Here is a 24,522-nt window from a genome sequence, read left to right as displayed (position 1 = left end):
TGTGACCTTAATTTTTTAATCAGGGAATGAAATTTTTGGACATGGGATGTAAGATCCACAATATACCAGCTGCATATTCCAGATGTGTTGCCAGCTCTCTCCCTAAGGACGTCAAGGCATATAAGCAATTAAATAATTTAGTCAAAGACAGAAGCTTCTGCTAATACCTGAGATTTATGTTTATTACAGCAGCTGCAGTTTTGTGTATCTGTTCAGCTTGCTGGCATGCTTCTTGAATACCATGAAAAGTAAAGATCTCAAGGGCATTTTCTTTTACTTCTTCCTGTAGTTATAATCCTGTTATATTGGTATAATGCTTCTGATTGTCAGTAAAGCTTCTGAAAAGCTTACAGATATTGTAGTGATGGGAATTAGACTATTTTATAGAAAACCACAGTCTTATCCTGTATTGTCCACTTTTGTGTGGCTATTTTCCACGTGGACCAGTCTTCTGGGATGGTTTCTAGGAGGGTTCTACCTTCATTTGAAAAGACACATTGTCACTTTCTTGCAAGTTACTGTCAAGACAGCCTAATATTGTTCTCAGCCATTGCTTTAGTTTGGTTATTTATGGCTTCTTAAATGTTTTTTCACTTTTAGTTATTTTTTCCTGAATATCGAATTTCATGTGTCACAAAATTATTTGGGTGTTGTCTGTGGAAACAATGAAGTTGTATTCCATAGGTGCTACTCCACACCTTAGCAAAGCTGGATGGTGGGCAGATAGAAAACTTTTTGCTCACAGAGTATGTTCTTAGCACAGCAAAATATGCAGTCAAATAAGCAACTCTGATCTAAAGGGTCCTGCATTCTTCAGTTCTTCCTCATATTTTTATAGGTGAGGAATTCTCTCACTTCTTCATGTTGGTTGGATCAAAAGAGTTCTTGGCAGCAAGGGACAAAGGCTGTACTCTGTCATTACTGACATGATTAATTATTGTCGTGTTGCAGTCCTCATTTTGATGTGGAATCTCAAAGGCCTTTTTACATTAGTGCCTGTGGCTACACAGCTCCTTACTTTCCAGGAATCAAAAGATGTTGAAACAGAATGAAAGAAATAATAAAATCTTATTTTTATTTTTTAAGGCCCGATCAAAAAATAGAAGATACAGCAGAAACCAATGCTGAAATTCTTGCTCGTCTCACTTCTGCGGTAAGGTCATTGCATCAAAGTTTAAACTGATCATGTTTGAAATATTGTCATATTTTGGATCCTTTCAAATGAAAGACTTAGTCTAAGTGAACAGATGTTTGTATATGAGGACTGGTTTTTTTAGTCTCTGGAAGGGGAGAGCTTTACTGAGGTCTTAGTGTAGAATTCCAAAAATATTAAAATCAATCCAAGCAAGGACTGCAGCAGCCTGCTCTTGCAATAGATGCTATTCTTGTCCCAGAAGATAGCAACTTGAAGTTGACTTTTATACAATGTGCTTTAAACTTAGACCCTCTTGGGTGAAGTGTGCATCCATGGGAGACAAAGGGAGAGAAAAGTCTTCAGCAGCTGTTGTGTAGATTATCATAAACTCTGAGGAGACCCACCTGGGAAACCCGAGCTTCCGAACTATGTTTAGCCTCAGTAAACTTCACCATAATAAACAATAGCTTATTCTGTCTGTGCTAGACTTTGGTGCATCTTGTTTATCTTGTGAGATCACTGTTCTAAGAAGCAGACAGGTAGGACTTGAGAAAGTTAAGCTAGACTGACTCAATTTAATGTAACCTGTATAACAGCAGAAAGTGCAGAGAAAATTAGCAAGCAATGTGGCACTGGGAGGAAGGGTTGGTCACCATCCCTGGAGGTATTTCAAAGATGTGTGGATGTGGCACTTGGGGACATGATTTAGTGTGGATTTGGTAGTGCTGGGTAAACAGCTGGACTTGATGATCTTACAGGTATTTGCCAACCAAAGTAATTCTATGATTCTGTGGTTGTGCTGCCGTTTAGAGGGACGTTGACAGTCTGGAGAGATGGGCCAACAGTAATCTCAGGAAAGTCAACAAAGCGCAATGCAATATCCTGCATCTGGGAGAAATAACCTCATTCTGTACAGACTGGGGATTGACTGAAAAGGCAGCAGGTTGAAGCAGAAACGTGCCCTTGTGGCGAATAAAGCAAATGCTTCCTGAGCTGCATTAGTAAGAGCACTGTCCTTAGGCTAAGGCAGCTGATGATCCCCCTCTCCTCAGCACTGGTGTGCCAGATCTGGAGTGTTGGGTCCAGTTCTGAACTCTCAGTGGAAGAGATATGGATGTCCTGGAGTGTATGTGAAAGGCCACAGAGATGGCTGGGGAACAGAGTACGTGACTTACAAGGACAGTCTGACAGAATGGAGGTGGTGAAATTTGGAGAACAGAAGGCTGTGGGAGGGCCTTACTGAGGTTTACAAATGCCTGATGGACAGGCTTTAGCTGGCCATGATTTTCAGAAGAGGTTTGGATCAGATGATCTCTGGAGGTGCTTTCCTACCTCTACCACTCTGTGATTAGGCAGTACTGTGAACACTGCACTTAAGTCATGGTATCATCAAAACATGGAATTAGTGTTAGTTCTGGTTTTGGCATGTGAGAAAGTACAGAGACAGAAAGGAAGCTAGCAAGGTAAAGTTTCTATGGAAAAGGCATGAGGATAAGAGCTCTTTTAAGAAAAGTAAGTAAAGTGCTATCTTGAAATTGCTGGAAAATGGAACGAAAAGAGAATTTTTGGTGTCTTTTGTAAAGACAAATGTCTTTGCAAAAGACATTTTATAATGTGCTTGGAAAGCCAGTGAGTCTGTATATTCAACTTTATGCATGGGTATTTTAAAATGTATGACATAAGCAAATGCTGTATTTTAAATCTCTTTTTCTTATTGTCTCAATATTCAAATTCCTTGCTTTGTCTACTTTTTTTCTTAACTGAAAATGAAAGGTGAACTCAGAACCTCAATATCCTCCATTTTTCTTACCATACAGAGCAAAAATAAAAAACTGTGAAATACTTTCTGCAAAGTTATATTTTTTTCAAAAACTGGGGGATTTTGTCAGTTAAAAAAAGAGGACATGCTTAACAAAACAAAGTGACCTTTTGAGTTTAAGAACTGGATCTAGGAGTTGCTGGATGCACTTGAGTAACATACATATCCTTAATCACCTAATTGACAATGAGTTCAGAATGTTTCACATCTGCAAGGTCAAACCTGTGAACTACATCCTGAGTTATTTCAGCAGCAGGGCACATGGACAGGGTTTTCTTAAATGAATGAATATTACTGTAGCTAACTAGCTAAAGAAAAATTAGGCAGTTCCATCTCCAGATGGCCTGGGACCCATCTATTGCCATGGTAATGTCAAGAATCTGATCTTTTCTCCTGCATTTTCTGATTTTCCACAGAACTTTGTAGTGCCTCTATAATGATCTTCTGTTCTAACACTGGGGAAGAGGCACAAGATCAGAGCAGAATCCTCCAAATTTTAACATCTTTAACAACTTTACTGTTTATCCCTGCAGAATATTGCTTTCCCTCTATACATTAGATTGGGACCTAAAATACTCACTGCAACCTTATGGGAAGCCTTTTTAAGTCCCAGAAGAATTTGAAACCTCAGCTCACACCATTCAACAGAGGGCTGGACTATCCAGTATCTAGGTTCTCTTTTTTTTTTTTTGTAAGTAGGAGCTGGAAACTGAAAGTGAAGTTTTTAGCTATTACTGGAAATGTGTTCACATTGGCTTTTTGGCTCCCTGAAAGTTTATGTATTTTGTACAAAATTAAACCATTTTTCTTTGAAGAATTCATAATTGAAAGTCCTGCTCATTGTACTATTCACACCAGTATTTCAGAGCTGTGAAAAAACCCACAAAATCATCCCTACTTCCAGCCCAGCACTTAAAGCAGTTGAAGATTAGAATTTACTTTTTAATTGGAGTTGCAAATCCAACCGCTGTCTCTTCTACTTTTCTTTTTGCTTTTCATGGAACAATTTTTTTTTTTTTTTTCAGGTCAGAAGAAAGTTTGTGTCAGATTTTTTTTCAGGGGATTCCATTCCAAATTTTCAAACCTACACTGGTTGTGAGGATCCAACCCAAGCAACATCGGAGGAATCCGTGTGCCTAAAATATAAATCCTTCTTTTAACCTATCAAATTATGTGCTTGTATCATATGCTCCATTACATGAGGCACCAGCAAAACCATCAAACTTAAATTCTAAAGGCAAGCAGTGCAAAATTTTCAAGCAGTGCAAAATGCCATTAGAAATACATTTGCATCAGATAATCTTTTTGTCATGAATTTTTAAAAAAATACTCATGAGTTTAAGAAAGCACTCCAGAGCTATCATGCATCCCATGTTGTGCCTAAAGAGCAGGTTCATATTCAGTGTTTTTTGTGCTAAAAGCAGAACACGGTGGGATAGCTACAAGTGTTCCCACTGCAAATCTTTTTTACCTTAACTTGTGATGAAACAAGATAATATCAGGATGTTAATGAGGTGTATCTGGAAAATAGTTTTTGGTACTTTAAGGCATCAGCCAATATTACTTTTATTTAGAGCCCATGAAGCTATCATAACCCAAGATGCAAAAATATGAACTAAACTCTTACTCTTTTTTTGAAACCCTACTGTTTAGAGCCTTCTGTTGCAGGATTTCATTTTGAGATTCTGCAAGGATTGGCATTTTCTCTCTAGATTTGAAGTCCTGCTTTGCACAATGGCATCTAGAATACTGTCTCACAAAAAAACTACTATGGGCAGAAAAAGGAAAAGGAGAAAAGGTGTTATGCACTGTCTGCTAGATGCACAGTTATGTCAGCTATGACAAAATGATAAGATTTGTGATAACAGCAGTAGTTGTCATTTACTTTTTAAAATTCTCTAGTCTTTGAAGCTAAGATTCACCATATAAATGAGCCATTTGTACTTAATCAAGCAGAAGTATGCCTGGGTATCACTTTCTATGCATAATCTTCTATATTGCAAAAAGAAAACTGAGATGTGGTAACATGCCAGCTAACACACCACTCAAAATGTTCTCTTTCAGACTTTCATAATACTTCTGTAAATATTGTGTGGTGTTCTGGCCTTTAAACTGAATCAGTTTTGACATCTGCAATGCTAGTCAAATGAGATACTGTTTGGATAGTGTTAGCTTTGTAGCAACAAGCAGTATGTATAAAACATTTTTAAAAATTTAATAGGTCAATATGTCAGGCATAGTTCTTGATTATATATTTTATTTTGTGTCTGTGCTATCATCTTCAGGTGATGTGCAGCTATTGATTTTGTCAAATAGGCAGTAACTGAAATCCTGTTAGGAAGAAGTATGATAATGGGTAGCATGTGTGCAGTGAGGAATGAGTGTTACACGTGGATTTCCATTGGTGTAATGATGCAGAGGAATTGCATGTCCAGCGGGGATGTCAAATACATTTATGCTAAAAGAGAAAAAAGCATATAGATTATGAAATCTAGGGACACCAATCAAATCCAGAAGGATGCTCAGCAGTAACAATTCTTTGTGATTGTAGTGAATCCTATGAGAGGGAGCTCAGATTGTCATGATGGAACCTCTTGATGAAAGAACTTCTGCTTATTGCTAACAACAGAGAAACATATTTTCCTCCTGCTTTATCCTGAAGGGTTTTGCTCAAGTTAAGTAGAAGACCAGCTGCATTCCTGGCCAGCAGCAGACTATGAGATATTTAGCTTGACATAGACAAAATATAGAAACTCAGCCTTTTAATTACCCATGATTTTAGCACTATTTTTCAAACCTAGGAGGGGCCACCTTATAAGCCAAAGTAATACTGCAAATACAACTGCAGGATGCCACAGTGCTGCCTTTTCTTCTGATAAGATGGGTTTTTCTTTGCAGCCATGGAGAAATTTGCATTTCTTGAATGCTTGATTGGGTTAAGAGATACATTTGCGATTGATTCAGGTTGTAGTGTCTCTTAAGGATAATCTTAGGATAATGTATTTATTAAATGCTAAAATATAAAGATGAGACATCAGTGAAATTCTTCTTGGTGTCAGTAACCTGTGACAATAGACCAGAATTAAGGCATCAACATTATGCCTCCTTCTGAGTTTAATGAAGGGAGGGGGTCTGAGAAGTGTAGCCATGAAAAGTCATGGTGCTGTTGTTCAGAAACAGCTTGGGCTTTTATTGAAAATCCTGCTCTTTAACCAGACAGCTTGTATGCATTATTGTGTATAGCAGTTGCTGCAAGGAAGCACGTGAGTTGTTTTTCCACGGAATAACTGTTCTTTCCCATTTTACTTGAAGTTTATGCTTACATTATCCATGATTAATATTTCTCCAGACATGGGAATGAGTGTACAGGAAGGAAGGAAGGGAAGGTAATATTGCCAGCTTGCACAATTGTGTTGGAAACAGGATGACATTTAAGAAAACCGTGGCACTGCCTTCATATTTTCCTGCTTGGAGTGGCATAAAACTCTGTCCCTCTCAGTGGGGCAGCATCAAGGAATAGAAAAGATCCTTTTACCTTGCAAGGACAGCAAAAAAGGCTTCTTGGTCCTTTGCCACAAAGGAAAGAAGGATGCAAGTAGAGGAAGGATGTGGCCCCCTGGTCTGACTGCCTTCTGCCACATGCAGGGTGTACTGCTGGGTGGCTCCTGAGTATCTGATCAGTGGGTGCTGGAGTTACCTTTGTACTGAGGTGTCCTGAGTGATTTTGTCTGTCTCTCTGCTCAGACCAGTATAATGCTAGCTATTCTTCTTTCACATTTTCAAAGTTCTCTTCAGAGTCATGAGAGTGGGATATCAACAGCAGTTGTTAGTAATTGTATTGCTTCGGGAATCCTTTGTGGGCTTTGTGCCTTATGACCGAACCACATATCTTGAGAATCATGTTTGAAATTTCATGTCTCTCAGAAGCTGCATGTCAAACCTCCCACTGCAGAATAGCCTTAAGCCTTGCCTAGGTCTGTTAGACAAGATGGGTAGCATGCACTGCTGGAGACTTTGTACACAGAGGTCAGACAATCCCTAGAAAAAGTTGGAATGTGCCATATTTTTTTAATAATACTGAGGACAAGCTGTCTTGGGAAAATTGGAGAAATTGGAAGGAGCTGAGAGATCTTCAAAGAGTGGGTGGGGCAGAGGAAGGGAAGAACTGAGGTGTATGCAGCAGAGAGCATTTGGGGTGCTGCAGGACAAGTGTAAGCAGCTGCAGTGGGACAGATGATGGCAGAGAAGAAGTAGGAAACATAAGATTAACGTATAGAAAAATGATAGGAAAATAAATTATATGAAAAAGGAATAAACCTATGGAGAGAAGTGAATGTAGAGTTGAACTGGCTAAAGAGAGAATAGCTGCTCTATGCAGAGAATGTGAAGAATGAAGCAACAAGAGGACAAGGAGGGGAGCCGGCTAGTGAGGGAGCCTGTAAAACTGAAAATAGCCCTGACTCCTGCATTTTCATCTCAAGTGAAATTTTATTCCTGCAATTCCTAGCCATGCTACTAGGAGAGGTTGTTTCCTCCTGGAAGATCCAAAAAATGAAGGTCAGTTACATACAGGAACCTCTGTCAAACCTCAGCATGAAAGACTTTCTTATTCTGGAGTCACACAATAAATCCAGCATTACAGTGTGCTCATCAGGGGCAAAACAAATATGTAACAAGGAAAGGGAGAAGATTCAAGTGTGTACTTGTGAAAGAGATATGCTTTTCAAATAAATTACAGGTCGGGCTACTGAATTTGTCCACTCCCCAAGGAATGTGTGGTATTTACATGAAATTAAAGTCACACAATTCCCAGCTGAAAAAGAGATAGATTTGCTAGGAAAACTGACTGTATTTTCAAAGCCAGGCATAATTCCACATGCAGTTGATTGCTGCAAAGCACTGATAGCTCTTATCTTACCAGTGTTGCATTTTGTTTTATTTCACTGTGCTAGGAACTGTAACCATTCTTTTCTTCTCCTGATATTTTAGGTACAGAGAGAACTGGCTGCTGTTATTGCCTTGAAAGCAAGGAAGTCAGGTGAGTCAGGCTGAACTTCAGAGGGGTTTTTGTAATGCTGTTCCCTTTTGTTATTTCTTGAAATATCTGAATTATCACTGCTGTCTTTTTAATAAGGGGGAGAAAAGATAGTGATGGAGAATCTGTGTATACAGCACAATGCAATTACAGTTAAGCTTATCTCCTTCCAGCTCATAACATCTAATAACCTAGCTAATAAAATCAATGTTACAGTTGAACTTGGGTCTCTTTCTGGCCAAAATCACTATTTTCTCTAGGTTTGCACTTTATAAAATAAGCTGATGTCTTTATCTGACTTACATTTAAGACAAATATGTTGGTTGTTTTCCTTTTTTTTTTTTAACATCCAGTATCTCATGCCATCATCTTCTCTGCCTTTTACTGGCCCAGCCAGGTATTTTTCTTACTCATAAAACAATAGGACAACTTCATGCATGAAGGCATTCTTTCCTGTCTGTATTGTGTATGGCTGGAGAGGCAAGTCTTTGATCAGGGCAGGAGAAGGGGAAAGGCAATTGGGTAACTGGAAGTCTCTGACAGTAAAACCACTGGCAGCAACTGCTGGTGCCACAGTGCAAAGGCACTGAAATATGTGGCCTGAAATATGTCAGCTCCATCAGGGTTTGGCAGCACAGGCACTTCAGAAGGTGTAGTCTGCATTGCTGAGCGGGAGTGGAAGCTAGGAAGGAAGCTGTGTTTTCCAGACACTGCATAGGAATCAGCAGAACCTACCAGGCCAGACCTGACTCTTTACAGGGTTAACTCTCTGGTGTCTTGGTGCAGTGTTTTCTGCACCAAGCTGAATGTATTTTTAAAGTAAAACAGAGGTCGAGTGGCCTTAAATGATTAGCATGTTCCCAAAGCCATTGTGGTCTTTGAGTGCGAACATCTCTTGTGATTTTCAGAGATTTTTCTAGAAATCAGACTCACAGGTCTTGTACTTCTTGAGCTATTTTCTGTTTTGTTCATTGCGCTGCATCATAATATCTCTGTCAGTATGTCTGTGGCTTACAAGTGCAGCACAAAATTTACTACACACATGCACAAAACACAGCATGGTATCGTAAACTGGAGGCACCAAGATGATGTGGCTGGTGTACCAGCAAATATTTTCTTGTGAAAATGTAAGTATTAAAAAAAATATTCTAGACATAGTTTGATGCCTTTTTTCTGGAAACAGGCATACCCATAAGTTATACTTGCACTCATCTATAAATGTAAATCTGTAGAAAGCGAACACAAATGTGAGTGTGAATTCAGACCTGAATTGCTTCCGAGTGGTAGCTTTGCTTTTGAAAGTGCTGTCGTAGTTTATGATGTCAGCACCCCTCAGCTGCTTGCCCTTACCTGTGTTACCACAGTCCCACCTGACTTGTAATGGCTGAACATGCAAATGTTTCTGCTCTGGCTCAGTGCAGAGGAAAACAGGCTGTTTTAAAGAAGCGCTCAAGGAAATCTTTTGTTTTGCTGTTAAATGGGCTGAACATGGTGCCACGTACATTTGCTTCCTGCTCATGGAGGTATAAGAAATCTCTCTGCTTCTGAGCAGTTTTGCCAGCAAGTATTACTACTGTTACTAGCTACAAATAGAAGTCTTTCCCCAAAAGAATTGTTTTAAGCCTGAGTTAGCCTCTTATTTCCTTTCAGTGGATGGTTGTTAGAGTAGAAAATCAGATGGGCATTGATTAGGAATGAGGTGCAAGAGATGAAAATCCAAAAGGACAATATCTCTTGGAATCTCCTCTTTACTGGTGTAGTTGCAATCCTCAATGAACTGGTAGAAATACTTCAGTCAAAAATCACAGCCTTAAAAAACCAAAGCTCCTTATGGAGCTTTACAGTGCTGTCCAGCCTTTTCTAATACATTAATGTAACACTTAAAATATCTGTTCAGATATGAACAGAAGATAACTGTTTAGTCAGTTTAACTAGTGCATGCTTGTTTTTAAAATTTGCATTTCTTTATTCCCCAACTTGGATGCCTGTAAAAGATGAGTGTATGATCAGGCATAACTGTAAGGTCTAATTTAAGTTAATGCCTTTAGTAAAGTAAGTGTAGAGTAAATTAGGGTGGTTGGTTATGCTACTTCATTTTATTGCTGGTGTTTAAATTTGCAGCATAGCAGTTACTGTGAGTGATCAAGCTATGGCATGCTGTGCCTGGTGAAATGAAGCACATTTCAGAGAAAGTACTTCTGGAACTGTAAACCACAGTGTCTTTCAAAGATATTGTTCCTCTAATCCTATCCAAGACTCCATATAATTCCAGGAAATAAGCCACCGAAAATCAGACAAAGAGTTTATTTTGGCTTGAAAAGAGTGGAACACGGCTTCTGGGCCAGCTGCCCTGGGTGGCTTCCAGGCTGGTGTGAATGGCGTGGGAGCCTGGCTCATCCCTCTGGGATGCATGAGAGGGGAGGGCAGACAATGGGCATGGTCCTAACCTGCTGTCTGGAACCTGGCTGCAGAGGGTAATTGGTTCATTAACCAAAGGCTTTCCTAGAGATCAACAGCTCCCCTCCCACCATCAAAAAAAAAAAAATTACTTTTTCCTAATGCAAGGACTATATAATGTGTTCAAGAATTAGTTTAATTTCTGGAGGTACCTATGTACCTCTGCCCTTAGAGAGACCCTTCATATGATTTAATTGTACTAGAAAAACTGGCTGATTTAAGGTTTTGCATTATTTGTCTAGAACTGCTGTAGTAATCACTGTTAAGTTGCATGGAAAGCCTTATACAAGTACCTAAACACCACAGCTCCATGTGCAAGAGTTGGAGAGGTTCCAAGAAGGAAGGTTTACTGTGTTTGGATGGGGGGCAAGTTTTACCTTTGGTTTATGAATGAAACAGTTTGTTTTTGTTTAAATGAAGCTTGGGTTTGCTACCTAGTATATATATGTGACAGGCAGTAATTGCAACTATTACAGTTCTGGCTGCTGCAGAGATTTCCATGCTGTATCTGCTGACAAAAACCAAGGTAGAGACCTGAGCCTGCTGTGGGGTAGGGCACAGTATCGAATTCTTGCTAGTACAGGATCTGACTTGATGGAGAATGCCTGCTACCAGAAAATAAAAAGCCAGTAGGGTGTGGGGTGGAATGCCTTTCTCCAAGAGCTGTTCTTCTGTTTTGACTGTGGTGCAGAAGAATAGGACAAATTTGTAAAACTGGCAGATGATGAAAGAAAAATGAGGGACCCAAAAAATTAAAAACTTCTGTGCTGTGGGATAAAAGTGCTGTTTTCATATTCCAGATATGTACTGCAAGTAGGCTCTGATAACAGGGCATATGCTGACAAGGGCATGCTTGAGAGCCTTCATGCAGAGGGATCTCAGCACTTCTAGTTTCTTTGCAAATAAAACTAAACCAGGGTAAAATAAGTGTCTGTAATTCAGAAGTGTTGATGGACCTCAGTAACACTGTTGACTTGAAATCACATTTATATTTCATTAGAATAAAGCTCTCAGGATAGAGGTGACCTAGGAGGGGAAAATGAGCTTGTGCAATTCTCTTTGGCTTATGAAAATGCATTGAAGTTATTCTTGCCTAACCTTAGAAATAGATTAAATGCTGTCTTCTGTGGTTTGGTAAAAGGTCTTGGGGAAGCAAGTAACTGGAGCAGAAGGGAACTTTTCTTCTAATTGTAGGCACTCGGCATTAAATTGTTTTGTTTATTTATACCTTACTGGCTTCTGGTAGCTTCTGCAAATGTGCTGAAATGTAACATAATAAATGCAGCCTCCCGTCTGATGGTTTACAAGGGTTGGCATTTATCTCAATTGCTTGTCATGGCTCATGACATGTTTCTTCTGTGTTAGAGATGGTAGCTAAAACAAGGATAAAAAGCAGCAAATAGCCTAAGGCTGGAGGCTTTAGCTGGTGGCAAAGCTACACGGGTACATGTGAACTGATCAAAACCTGTCAGGTAGATGCTTTGTACTGGTGTTAATCCCATCCACAAACAAGATGCCTTGTATTTCTGTGCACACACCGAGCTGCACCCCATGGCATCACCCAGCAATTCCCTTCATAGAAAAAGGAATTTATGTAACTTTATTTGTGCAAAAGATCAATTGATAAGAGCATGGCTCTTGTCTTTGTGTTTATGAATGCAGGGGCTAATTAAGATAATAGCTGACAGGGTATGGATGAGATAGCATGATGGTGACAGCTTCTCCCCAGGCACTGCAGGAGCAGCAGCAGGTCTGTGGGTGCTTCTCCCTCCCACAGTGAAAGGCAGGGCAGCCACAAATGCCCTAAAACTTGTGTGTGGTTTTTCTCCCCTCTACAAATTATATTCAGGTTTCCATTATATAATTAGATACCTTTTAGTCATGCCATTCTTGAATTGGCAAGCTCTATTGATTTTTTTAAATGTAATTTACATTTTATTTATAATAATATATAGTAATATGAATTTTGCAATGTATTAACTCCATATTTGAGATCTTCTGGATTGCTTCCACCCTATTCTTACATATATGTATGCATAGCCACCCTTTCCCTTTTCTTTTGTATTGCTTCTGTCAGAGCCTAACTGCCTGTGTGATTTGCTTCGTATTTTTATTTTAGTGCAGACAATTCAATATGAAGCAGTCACTGGGGCTTGAGCTTTGCCGACATGAATGAAAAGCAAGCTGTGAACAGATATTCCTTTTCCCAGCCACTGCACCACCTCTACAGCGCTGCTGTCAGAGCTGATTGCGTGACTCGACTCAAACACACTCCAGGCAATGCCAGCCCGGTTAAACACATGAGAACAGTCAGGCTGGGTCAGGTTAAAAGTCCATCAGCTACGCTCCTACCATGAGTGATGGGTAGGGCATGCTTAGAGTAGAGAAGCAGAGCAAGTACAGTCCTTCTGGTGTACATACTCAGCATCTACCAGCCTGTGAGAGGGATTTTGCTGTACCCACACTGCTGTGGTAGGTAACCCTTGCTGGACCTTTTCCCCATTAATTTATCAAATTGCTTTTTAAGCCTGCTTGTACTCCTGACCTTCATCATCTCGTATAGAAGCAAGTCTCACAATTCACATGTGTCATATGTTAAAACATATTTTTTCTTGTTTGTTCTAAAAGCATTCCCCATGAGTGTCACTCTGTTGTGATATAGCTCTTTGCTGACAGAGAGTGGTGAATAGTCCATTCCCTATTTATCATTATACTGTTCAGGATTTTGTGCACATCTGTCATACCCCTGTGAGTTGTCTCATTTCCTGGCTGTATCACTAGTCATTCCTCATACCAAATCGCTTCCATTAAATCTGATTACCTTTGCTACATCTATTTTATTACTTTTGAGATGGGGCAGCCAGAGTATACATATAGTATAGCAGCATACAGTAGAGCAGCAACATGTGCTAGAGTTGACACTAAGTGAGGGTGGCAGCTTCTTATCAGGGTAGAGAGGTGGAGGTGTGTGGACAGGAGCCCAGTAAGGCACTTTTGGCAGCACTAAGCTGTTTTATCAACTTGGTTAACTCAGGAAACTGCATCTTTATCTTTCAGCCCATTTCCTCATGTAGTAGAGATTCTTGTGAGACTTCTGTATAAATTTGTTCTGCAATAATTTGCAAAAGCTTTGTCATATGGTGCTATCTGCATGTCCTATGCTATGTTATTAATTTTATTCACTTGTAGAAATGTTAAAATATATAGAAAATGAAAATCATTACAAATTTTAGTTAGATTTGTATACACACTTGAAAAATGATATAAAAATACATGATCAAAGGTCATTCAAGAATGGACTACTTCATCATTGTGTGTAAATTTCAAACATATTAAGTAATACTGAATTTACATGTCTCATAAACAACCAGGTATTCAATATCTTTGGAGTAGTATGTGTACAGTTTGTTGCCACTTATGCCACTGCAAAAGGCCATAATGAGGAATGACAAAACTTGATCCTATTTGCAGAATAAAGCCACAGTTATGTGCCAGAAGGATGTCCATTTTCCCTTGTGAAAAACATTGAGAAAGTTTGAAGGGTGGGAAAAGGGTAAATCAGTAGAATATCACTGCTTTTCTGTTCTCTTCATGTCTCTTTTCAATAGGTTTGCTTACTTGACTCAAGTAGTACCTCATTTCTTTACAACTTCCAGTTCCTCCAAGCATCCAGTTGTTTAAAGCAAGGGCTGAAATTAGTAAACTCTGTGGAATGAAGAGTTTTTCTGCAAATTCTTCTGCAAATGATACTTACAGGATTCACCCTGGAAACATAGCCACTTAAAGACTGTTGTGCTTCTGTTAGGTCATGGTGACTGTGTCTTTGCTTTTCCCCTGCCCACTGAAATGTGATTCAATATAAAAGCTTCACCTGAAAATAGCAATATTTTAAAAGTTACATGGTTCTTTAGGGTCTTTCTTTGAAGTCTGGGATTTCAGGTCTTGAAGTAAGGGAGGTGATCTTGGTTTGTTCAGCCTAGAGGAAAGGAGACCAAGGAACATCTCATGGTGGTCCCTCATGAGGGAAAGCAGAGGAGCAGACACTGATCTCTTCACTCTTGTGACTGGTGACAGCACACAAGGAAATGGCATGAATTTGAGTCAGGGGAGGCTTAGTTTGGATATCGGGAAAAGGTTCTTCACTCAGAGAGTGCTTGGGCACTGGAACAGGTTCCCCAGGGAAGAGGTCAGAACACCAGGTCTTTCTGAGTTCAAGAGGCTTTGAGGCTATGCTCTCAGGCACATGGTGATTCTTGGGGTGTCCTGCTCAGGGATGATCCTGATGGGTCCCTTCCAACTTAGCATTATTTATGATTCTATGTTTCTAATCATGTTTGCTTCTTTAACCAATCCTTTTAAAACCTTCTATGCTCTATTGAAGGGAATCCTTACCCCTGGGGACCAACAGGGTTTACAATGATATATTGAATCACATGGGATTCTTCCATTATTTCTGAGATAAAGCACACCTAGAAAATGATAGCATTTCAAGAGGGCAGGATCAGACTCCTTCTAGCCCCATCTAGGAAATGATGCTCAATTGTGCCCACCCTGGGTGATGCTGGGGGTGGGAAATGCCCTGGACAACATCAGGGAAAGGACTACACAGTAACACTTACCAGCTGTTGTGTGTTCAACAGCTGATATAAAGCAGAATGGACTCAGATTTGGAAAAATAAGGAAAAGAGCTCCCTTCTGGGAATTGTGGTGAGAGGGATTTTGGCAGTTTATGGTTTTGTTTTTGCAGTTTTCTTTCTGTGTGATCCTAGGTACTCCCATAGAAGAAATCAGCAATGTAGAGTAGCTGGGCAGGGGAAAGATATTTTGCACATACGCAAAAAGACATGGCACAGTAAGGTCGGAAAGACAGCAGTTGTGCAAAAAAGAGCCCCCAGGTGAATGTTTTGTTTACTGGGGCTTTGGGAGAGGCATTTACAATGAGTTCACAGAATTTATTTATTCAGAAACCCCTTTGTTTCCTGCTCCTTTCCTGGCCATGCCTGGGGGATGTTTCCGTGGAATAGAGAGCAGTGTTTCACTTTGCACCAGCCCCCTCAGCAACAGTCCATACCTCCTTGTTTGATCTGTTCCCAGCAGCCATTCTCTGATCATGTAATGGGCTCTTTCTTTTCCATCCTTCCGTCATCTTGTTTCAGACAACACTGTTATAGGTACCTTCATTGCCACGAATTTTTTTTTTTTTAATTTAAATATCACGCACGTGAGAACAAATATCTACAATTACTGGATAAAATTTAAAACTTTCTGCATTCAAGCATCAAATGGCTCCCCTTACACTGCAATTGGTACAAAACCCCTTGCTTTTGTCTGTTCCTGTAGTAATCCTACAGCATTTTCATATAATTTTTCTCATTTTTTTCTCCTTGATATGACTTCATAGTTCACACAGTGAGTATAAAATGTGGCTTTATTTTTGCATGCATCACAAAGGGCCAGGCATTGAAAACCAAATCTCCTCTGGCCATATGAATCAACAGTAATTGTTTTTTCTGTTAAAAAAATGCCTGTCTCATTTAGCCAGAGGTGTTTTACAAATTTTGTTGTTCTAATGAACCACTACCTTGCATGAAATATGGACCTTCCAAGACAGATGAAAGGCTTTGGTTCTTAGAAATAAATTAAAGAGAAGTTCCTAACAAAACCAGCTGTACAATAATGTGAAATGATCATGATCTGACTGAGCTGAGAAATACTTGTAGCTTTGCTCAGTACACTCATTTTTAAATTTATAACAGGTATGTAATGTAGGCAGACCTGAGCCTCATTTTAACTAAAGTTTGTCCTTCCTGTAGTAATTTAGGAGCAGTGGGAAGGAGTGGTGCCTTAATGGTGATCAGCAAGACCAAATCTACATCTACCAGTCTCCTTTCTTACCACAGAGGCTTTGCTCTGCTTAGATTGCAGATACCTACCCTTGTTGTTATCTGTTCTTTTTGATAAACTCTGCAATGAGAGGAAATGCTCTTGCATCATTTTCTGGAGTCCTGTTTCCTATTTGAGATTTGAGAAATGGCTTGTAGCACTAGTACCCTTGGGAACTTCTTTTCTGTGTGGAAACTAATCAGAATAATGAGTACCCTCTGTGCAAATTCAATATTAGTTCTACACCTAAGGTCAAGCAGAAGTTAATGACCATTTTTTTACATACAGAAGTCAGTTATGAGACCAACATTACATTTCACACTTTTGTAATTGCAAAATAAAATGCTGGAGTAGTTTATGTTAAATTGATTTAAACTACAAAGCATAAATATCATAGCATCCCAGATTAGGGTTTGAGAGAAAACGGCATCATTGTCACATATGCAATAGTTCATTCACCGATTTCCAAGTACTTTTATACCATCTTGTGCTTGCTGTGCTTTTTACATACAGAGGTGCTGAACAATGCTGTAAGCAGGAGTCTGTCTCTAATAATTTTTGCATTTTCTTTGTTTCTTTAATTAGCTGATTTTCTCAGCTGATTGCACAGCTGTCTGGGCAACACCCCCCAGGGGTCTGCCAACTGTTTCAGAGATATGTAATGTACTCAGTGAAGGGAAATCTGTATGATAATTTGCATGTATATATGCAGAAATAGTGGGAAGGAATAAGAAAGCTCAAAGGCAATTTTTGTATTGCTAACAAAAGGAAACACGTTAAGGATGATCTTAAAAAGCTTTCTCTTTTCAGTAATTTTGGAGAAAAGATTACTCTTTCATGGTAAATAAGGAACCAATTCTCAGATGGAAGGTTTTATTCCTGGGATTATTGCCTTCTTACAAACAGCTTTTGGGGATTCGAGAGGTACTCAGTGCTTGTTACTTTTCCCCTTTAGTTTGGAAACAGAACTCAGAAAATGCAGGAACATGCATGAGGATGTGGTCTGGTCTAAAATGGTCCCCAAATCCGAGGTTTGCAATGCATTTACTGGCTGCTCATCTTCTTTTCCATTGCTCAGCACTAGTGCTCTACATAGCCTAGAGGATCTGGCTTTTAGTTTTCCCAGTGGTGTCAGTATGAGCTATTCATTTTTTTCCACTCTGATAAATTAATAAGCATCAGCAAACATTGTAACACTGTCAAACAGCTCAGAGCTGCCATAGTAACCAAACCTCTCTAGAGCTAGCTGTATACCCTCCACAAAGAACAACAAGGGATATCACAAGTTCCATTGTTCAAAATGGAAGTAAAGTTTTCAAAAATAATTAGCTTAGTAATGTGATTAAAAAAATTAATAAATAAAATGAGGGTTTATTTTTTCTTAAAAGCGTCATGCCAGCAACTTCCATCAGAAAAAAACCCAAACCAAAACAAAACAAAAAAACCCTATTAAAAAATGCAGAAGAGAAACAAATATTCCTCTTAAAAATTGGAATATAAGAAGAGTGTTAGAAGTTGTGAGCTTCTCAGCAGCTGACAATAAATCAACTGGTGCCGGCTCCTGGCAATTCTGGAGCCTTTCCCTTGAGGAATATTCTTGCAGATTCCTGAGGTTTTGTTGGTTTGACAGGGACAAAAAAATTCTCACAACAGGCTATATCCATCCAGCAGATATGAGGCAGTGAAAGTCTGTTGACTTGTCAAATGAACTAAGTCCTTGTGTTCAGAAGTATTCTCTTTAGCTTTTCCAAGGTGGGAATATATCTCCTATCTGTAGATAGCACGTAGGTAAGCCTTTTACTTACTGGCTAGATAAAAGAGATTAATATATGAATTGTGATCACAGAGTGCTGAAAAGACTGAAATCATACAAAGGACAGACTAGTTTGATGTTCTAGGATACTAGCAGGTTAAAGAACAGTACTAAATAATAAATTAATGTCCGCATTTGAAATGAAGGAGCATCTCTGAGTAGATGAGTGATGTAGCCTTAGGGGTGACCGAGCTTTGTATGGCAAGCAGAGCTACTTGTGGAGCAGCTGTGGGGACAGTGAAGTCCCCATGCAGCCTGTGCAGTCCCAGGTGAGCCTGGCAGTGTTTGTGCAGCTGGAATCCCCCATGCTCAGCTGCCCCTGAGGCCATGCCTGAGGGTTTGCAGCAGGCTAAGTGAGTTTGGTCTTAGGGGCAGCCTAGGGCAGTGCAGAAGCATTTCTGCTTCTGGTGGTTTATGGGCTCTTGTCCCCCAAAGTCAGGCGGTCCTGGCCCCAAAGATGGATTTCACTGCAAGTTCAAGGTCTGCAGCTGGAGCTGTGTGACACAAGGGCTCTGGCAGCAGCGTTACCTTGAGGGGTGTCCTGTCCCTGGGTGCTCTGTTCTCAGCCAGGTCATCAAACCCAGCCAGGTTAATAGTAATCGTTTGCCAATCCACAAATCCCAAATGCGTTATGGTGGCACAGAGTGGGGAACAATCAGTACAGGGGGTGTGGGACAGCCAGCAAGGATGGGGAGATAAACTGGCTTCCTGCAATGGCCATGTGTGTGCCACCCAGAGCCAGCTGCTTCCAGATGTCCTTGGCTGTTGTTCAGCAGCAGAATGGTTAACTGTGGTGACAGTCCTGTCTTAAGCATTTAAATAATTAGCTTTCACGGTTAACACCCTATTAAGCCAAAGGAGGAAGTTCACACCTCTCCGGGTGTTATTGTTCCAGTCTGGCTGGCTGCAGCAGTAGAATGACGATAGTGCCTTGGTTTGTGTTGAGAAGGTTATCTTTCCAGCCAGAAGGGGTAGAAAGAAGAAATTTCATTTATAGAAAAGGAAGAAAGCACAATAAAGCAAAGCCTCTGGGAAGATTACAACACTGTGGGCTCCAGCAGTTGCTTTATTTGTGGATTTTTTAAACTGTCCTTCCCACTTTCAGTTGGGCAAACGATTCTGCTATATTGAACAAGACTCAGCCTTAAAATGAAATAATGTGCTTGCAATATTATGTGACTTTTAAAGATCTTACTCATCAATGTAATTATGTATAATGTTACTTTAAGTTTGTAGCATAAAGAAAAGTGTGCCACAGAGGCACTGCTCTGTGGGTAACCTTGGCAGATTCTTCCACAGGCAGGAGAAGGTCTGTAGTGCTGCTGGTGTCTGTTGCTACCATCACTGCATGCCAACCTGTCTATCTAAGGTGAGCCCTTTAGCATGTGTGTAATGTTCATGCTGCTGGAAAGACAAATCCCTTTCTGTGCCTTGAATCTACACTAAACTTTGTGACACAGCTGTAAAAGCACGGTTAGGTTGGTTCCAATGTGAGCAATGGTTACATTCTTCCCTTTCACACCCCTGTGTGATGGCTGATCCTGCTGTAGTAGCAGGTACAATCTATTTTGGTTTCTTCTTTTTTTTTTTTTTTTCTTTTTTTTTTTTTCTTATTTTTCCTGCTGATTTAATGATCTGAAATGGAATCACTAAATGACAAACCTCTCCCCCACAAGAATTGTCTGTGGTAATATAAATTTACAGAATAATCTACTAGAAAAATCTCAGCTCTGCTCTGTGGGGGCACAAGAAACTCAGGTCAGATGATGGCCCTTGAGATCCTTAAGTCACCATAAAACATCAACATCCTGAATTCCCTACAGTAATTTGCAAATGGATATGTTTGAACTGCACATTAGCTAGCTAATGCTCATTTAACATATTTTTTTTTCATTCATGGTGACCTTTCCTCCAAAGAAGAAATGCTGCAGGTAGAACAGGAAACTAGTCACTCTACACTTGTTCGTATTTTTTTCCTGTCTCAGGTCTCAAGACTGAACCCAAATACAACATAAAATAGATACATATGGATCAGGGTAGATTACCTTTGCCTTTCCCTGTTATCACTGCTTAGTAGAACATGCTGGGATATTTCTATCAGGCAGCAAAGCTGGATTTATGGTGGTGGAGAAGGAAATGTTTGGCTCAGTTCCAAAGTTTACAACTTTTTTTTGTATATACAATTCCAGAATCAGCATTTGCTTGGGAAATACTTTTCTATCCCACCCTGAGCTTCTGCTTGCTTTTCCTATAATTGAATTTGCAATATCAAATTTTTTTTAATCATAAAATAAGCGGCCAGCTAACAGTAACTAGGAAATTATCCTTGAATTCTTATATTTTGTGACAGTACTCATATTGCATGCACAATAAACCATGAGAACAGTGCCTGGGCCAATTCAAGGAGTGTCTATGAGTTGTTGTGGGGTTAGGAGGCATACTGTGTCTAAAAATGCTGCAATCAATTTCTTACATAAATGTGGTGGCCCCCAGTAACATAAATTTCTAAATATACCAGAATATTTTAAGAAATATGTGGGTTTTCTCTGGTTTGTAGACAACAAACATAGTAACCTTATCCTACAGAAATCAAGAAAATATAATTAGGAGCTGGTGCTTGTCAGTGTGGTCACCTCTGCCTTCAAGGGACTGTGTTCTTGTGATGGGGAAAAAAGTATGAGATGGTGTGATTCCTAGAGTGTTGCTCCCTGGGTGTAGTTAAATGGTTCAGTTGTGGCTGGTTCATTTGGGTTTGAATAAGAGACAGGGAGGACAAAAAAAATGATGGAAATTTCTCGAAAAAGTGTCCAAATGTTCCTTCTCTCCCAAGAGAGCTGCAAGAACGTCAGTGTGAGGTCTGGTTTTTTTTTTTTCCTTTTAAGAAAATATTTACTGCTTCTTTTCTACATTCCTTATACAATCTAAACAACATTGAGGCCAAGGAGAGCTGGGTCTGGATGATAAACTTATTCAGGTTTCTTTAGAACTGAGTTGCGAAATTGCTGATAAAAAGCTTTTTCTTTTTAATCCATTCACTTAAAGTACACTTAAACTGAGGCAATTTTCTCATAATATTTAAAATGATGCTCATGCTAAAATCATTCAACACTGAAGGACAGCTGTATTCATTGGGGGTTGTGGTCATGCACCCTCTTTCTCTTTCCCTTTGTTCCACGTAAGAGATGTTGCTGCCCCCAGTTCTGGGTATTTACTGCTTGTCCCTGTTTCCCTGGCCAGACACCATCCACTCTCTAACCTGTGTGCTCAGCCAGGTCAGCAGCAGGTGCTGCTCCCTGAATGTCAGCCTATTCACGTGGGTTGAAGATGTTCTGGGGTGTTTGCCCTGGCCCTGGGCAGGGAAGGGGACACTTGTAACTGAGGCCTGTGACAAGAAGCCATTTGGCAGCCACCAACCTTTTCCCCTGGCACAGCTGTTTGCGGAGCGCCCATCTGCTCAGGACTGTGGAAAAGCTGGCTGGATCAATGTATATCACTTAAACCTGGATGCATGGTCTTGTTACTAGCAAGGTGCCACTCCTTTAAATGCTGTGATTAATAGCAAGAGTCTGGGGGCATGTTTTGCCCATGAGTGCCTACAACAAATTGATTTCAGATGAACTCAGAAAATTGAAAGGAGGATTGAGGAAACATTCTACTAATGCAGACTTAACAATGTGAGAAAATAACTGATTTTCAGTTATTTGTTAATGCCTTCTGGCATTGCAGCATTCCAGTCTCAGACAGGTTCTTCTGTAGTGGTCAGCAAATCAATGTCCTGAATACTCTGTGTCTCTCCCACAGTGTCAGGGGGCAGAACAGGGTCAGGCGTGTGTGGGACTGTGCAAGAGGATGAGGCAGCTCTTGGGGAGGAAGGCTGGGAGATGGGATACACGGGAAGGTACTGCAGAGCCCCCAGCCTGGCTGGATAAAGGAGGTTGCCTTTAGAAACCCTGCCCTGTGTTAGAAAACCAGAGGTCACACATGGCTGCTCAGGCCATCCCTCTTGTTGCTGGGTCATTGTGTTGTTCACTAGGTGTATGATCTTGGCCATGATAATGTGGTTATGTCTGAAAATTCAGGCTGAGGGCTGAGGATAGATAGGTGAGGATGCCTGGGGAAGATTATACTGCTACCTGCCTAGCCCTTCTCCTGCTCCCTTTGCTCATCAATCAAATTCTGGGCTGCCTCAGCTCACAGACATAGTTTTAAGGCAACTCAGGACTAGTGATCCTTGTCTGAATACCATGTGCTGTGGGCTATGGCTGTGCAGGTGCAGCCTGATGAGCAGCTCAGGTACACAGGGGTGAAGGAGAGAGGAGGTGGGCCAGGAGGAAGCACATCAGCTCAGCCCTCCCACCCATCCATCAGAACTATGAGGTGCTTTTCAGGAAATAGATGTGACAGCTCTGCTGCTTCAAGGACACTTCTGGCGTCACAAATGTTGTGGCTAAACCAGGAAATCAATCAATGTGTGCTCAGGATCAAAGATATTTGAGTGTGGTTCTTCTCAGTTGATGTGCACAGTGTAAGCTGAAGTCACTTTGCATGTGTTTCATTGGGTCTGACTTTCCCAACCTGCCATGTGTCACATTGCAGAACGTCTGAGGGCTCAGTGTCCCACCAAAATACAGCAGATGGCTGTGCTGACTGAAAGGGTATAGATAGTAAAACTGCCTATAGGTGAAGCCGTTTGCAATACAGAAGTCTGAGGTGTTCTTTCATAAGAGGTTCCTGGTTTCTTAGCTGGATAAACTCCTAGCTCAGGTTTTGACCCTTTAGGGATTACAAGTTTGATGCAAAACTTTAAAGTCTAGCAAAAGTTGCTGGTTTTAAGTGATTGAATTCGTGTTAATTGGGTGAGGTTGCTGGTTTCTTCTATTGTGCCAGCAGCAAAGAACTTTCAATAAAACATCTCCTGCTACCATTTATTTCTGGAGATGACTTTCATGGCTAGTGATGATGTTTTTAAGATTGACATCAGTTTGCTTACAGAGAATTTTCCAAGTCCGAGGTGTGGGATAAATCTGCTTATTTTGTTTAGTCTGATCTGACCTTCTGCAATATAATGGAAGAAGAGGGAGACCTTATATTTTTATTGCTTATGAGTCATGATATCTTGTTACAATATATGGAAAAGTGGAGTTTCCTTAAATGTCATTGTTTTATCAGGACTAACAGTAGCATAATTATAGCTATTTAGTACTGGATTTTACTGCCTGGGGAAAAATATAGTACACTGTATTTAGTGCATAATACTAAAAATGCTTTTGGAAAAATACTGAATTTTTCCAAACCCAATAAGGTGTACCTTATAGGATCTCTCCAAAACCACTCCAGGTGTTAACTAAAATGCTAAAGTTTAAAAATTCCTTGAATGGTCATCCTATTTGATCTAAAGTGGGCCATGCTGCTTTGCTACTTTTTGTGATTTAAACCTGCCTGCTTCAAATATATTCCTCTCTTATTTTAGCAATTCATCAAAATGAAGATAACAGCAGTCAAGAAATAAGAGGACTAGAAGAGCTCAAGGATACCTCTGATGCACAGGTACATGTGTAAGATTAATGGAGTCTTGGGAATGTTTTCAGATCTACAAGTCAAAGAACTGCTTTCAGTAGCTCTGGGAAATGGATTTTCCTCCATGTTCTGTGCAGGGAGCATGTAGGAGGGAGAAAGACTGCTGGATCTTGTCTTATGTGACTATTTAGAATAAGATTGATGATTACTCTGGGAATTAATCCCATGATGTTGCAATTGGACAGCATTCTTCAGCTATCTTTCTGCTCCTTTTAGATAATACACATAGCATATACCAGATGTGAAAGTAAAATGAGATGTGTTTCAGGAGGCAAGGACATATGACATTTTGATTGAATTTTAATCACTGTAAGTAGACATGCAATGAAATAGGGATACTTATTAGTCACTCAAGTGCAAGCAACAGCCTTCTTTCTTTCCCTAACTGCCCTCATTTACAGCCAAAGCACACTTCTGGATATTGCTGGGAAGAAACTAAACTGCCTTTTAGGGTATTTTATTGTGGGATTGCTTGCCCTTTTAAATTCTGTGAATATTTTTTGATTAATCTGCAATTCATTCAATCATTTCATTCATGTGTTCAAGCTGTGCAAATGTAGCTGTATTGCTCATTGTACTGGTACTGATTATTGCTTTTAATTTAAAATTATTTTTTCCCAGTCTTGACTTGTTTTTTCTCCTTATTTTTCTCTTGCAAATGTTATGTTCCCCACCAGTTGCCACCTTTTCTCCTTCCCCTATAAGCAGCTTGAAGTTCCTGCCTCTGATTTATCTCCCTAACATCTTGCCAAACTGAAAAGTTGTGTGTAAGAAAGACAGGATTTATGCTGATGTCTGTGAGC

The 24,522-nt window shown here is 40.0% G+C and overlaps 1 protein-coding gene across 2 annotated transcripts in view; it reads left to right on the top strand.

Annotated features, from left to right (window-relative positions):
- RAPGEF5 (Rap guanine nucleotide exchange factor 5) overlaps positions 1–24,522 on the top strand; it is a 154,288-nt gene that overhangs the window by 36,976 nt on the left and 92,790 nt on the right. For both annotated transcript variants that reach the window (XM_062495582.1, XM_062495573.1), the window contains exons 6-8: positions 1,087–1,153; positions 7,944–7,992; positions 23,613–23,689. In XM_062495582.1, the coding sequence (XP_062351566.1) occupies positions 1,087–1,153; positions 7,944–7,992; positions 23,613–23,689 (193 nt within the window). The remainder of the gene's footprint in view (positions 1–1,086; positions 1,154–7,943; positions 7,993–23,612; positions 23,690–24,522) is intronic.

This window comes from Cinclus cinclus, chromosome 1 (assembly GCF_963662255.1).
Source record: "Cinclus cinclus chromosome 1, bCinCin1.1, whole genome shotgun sequence".
NCBI classification, from domain to species: domain Eukaryota; kingdom Metazoa; phylum Chordata; class Aves; order Passeriformes; family Cinclidae; genus Cinclus; species Cinclus cinclus.
This window is presented reverse-complemented; position numbering and strand designations above follow the sequence as displayed.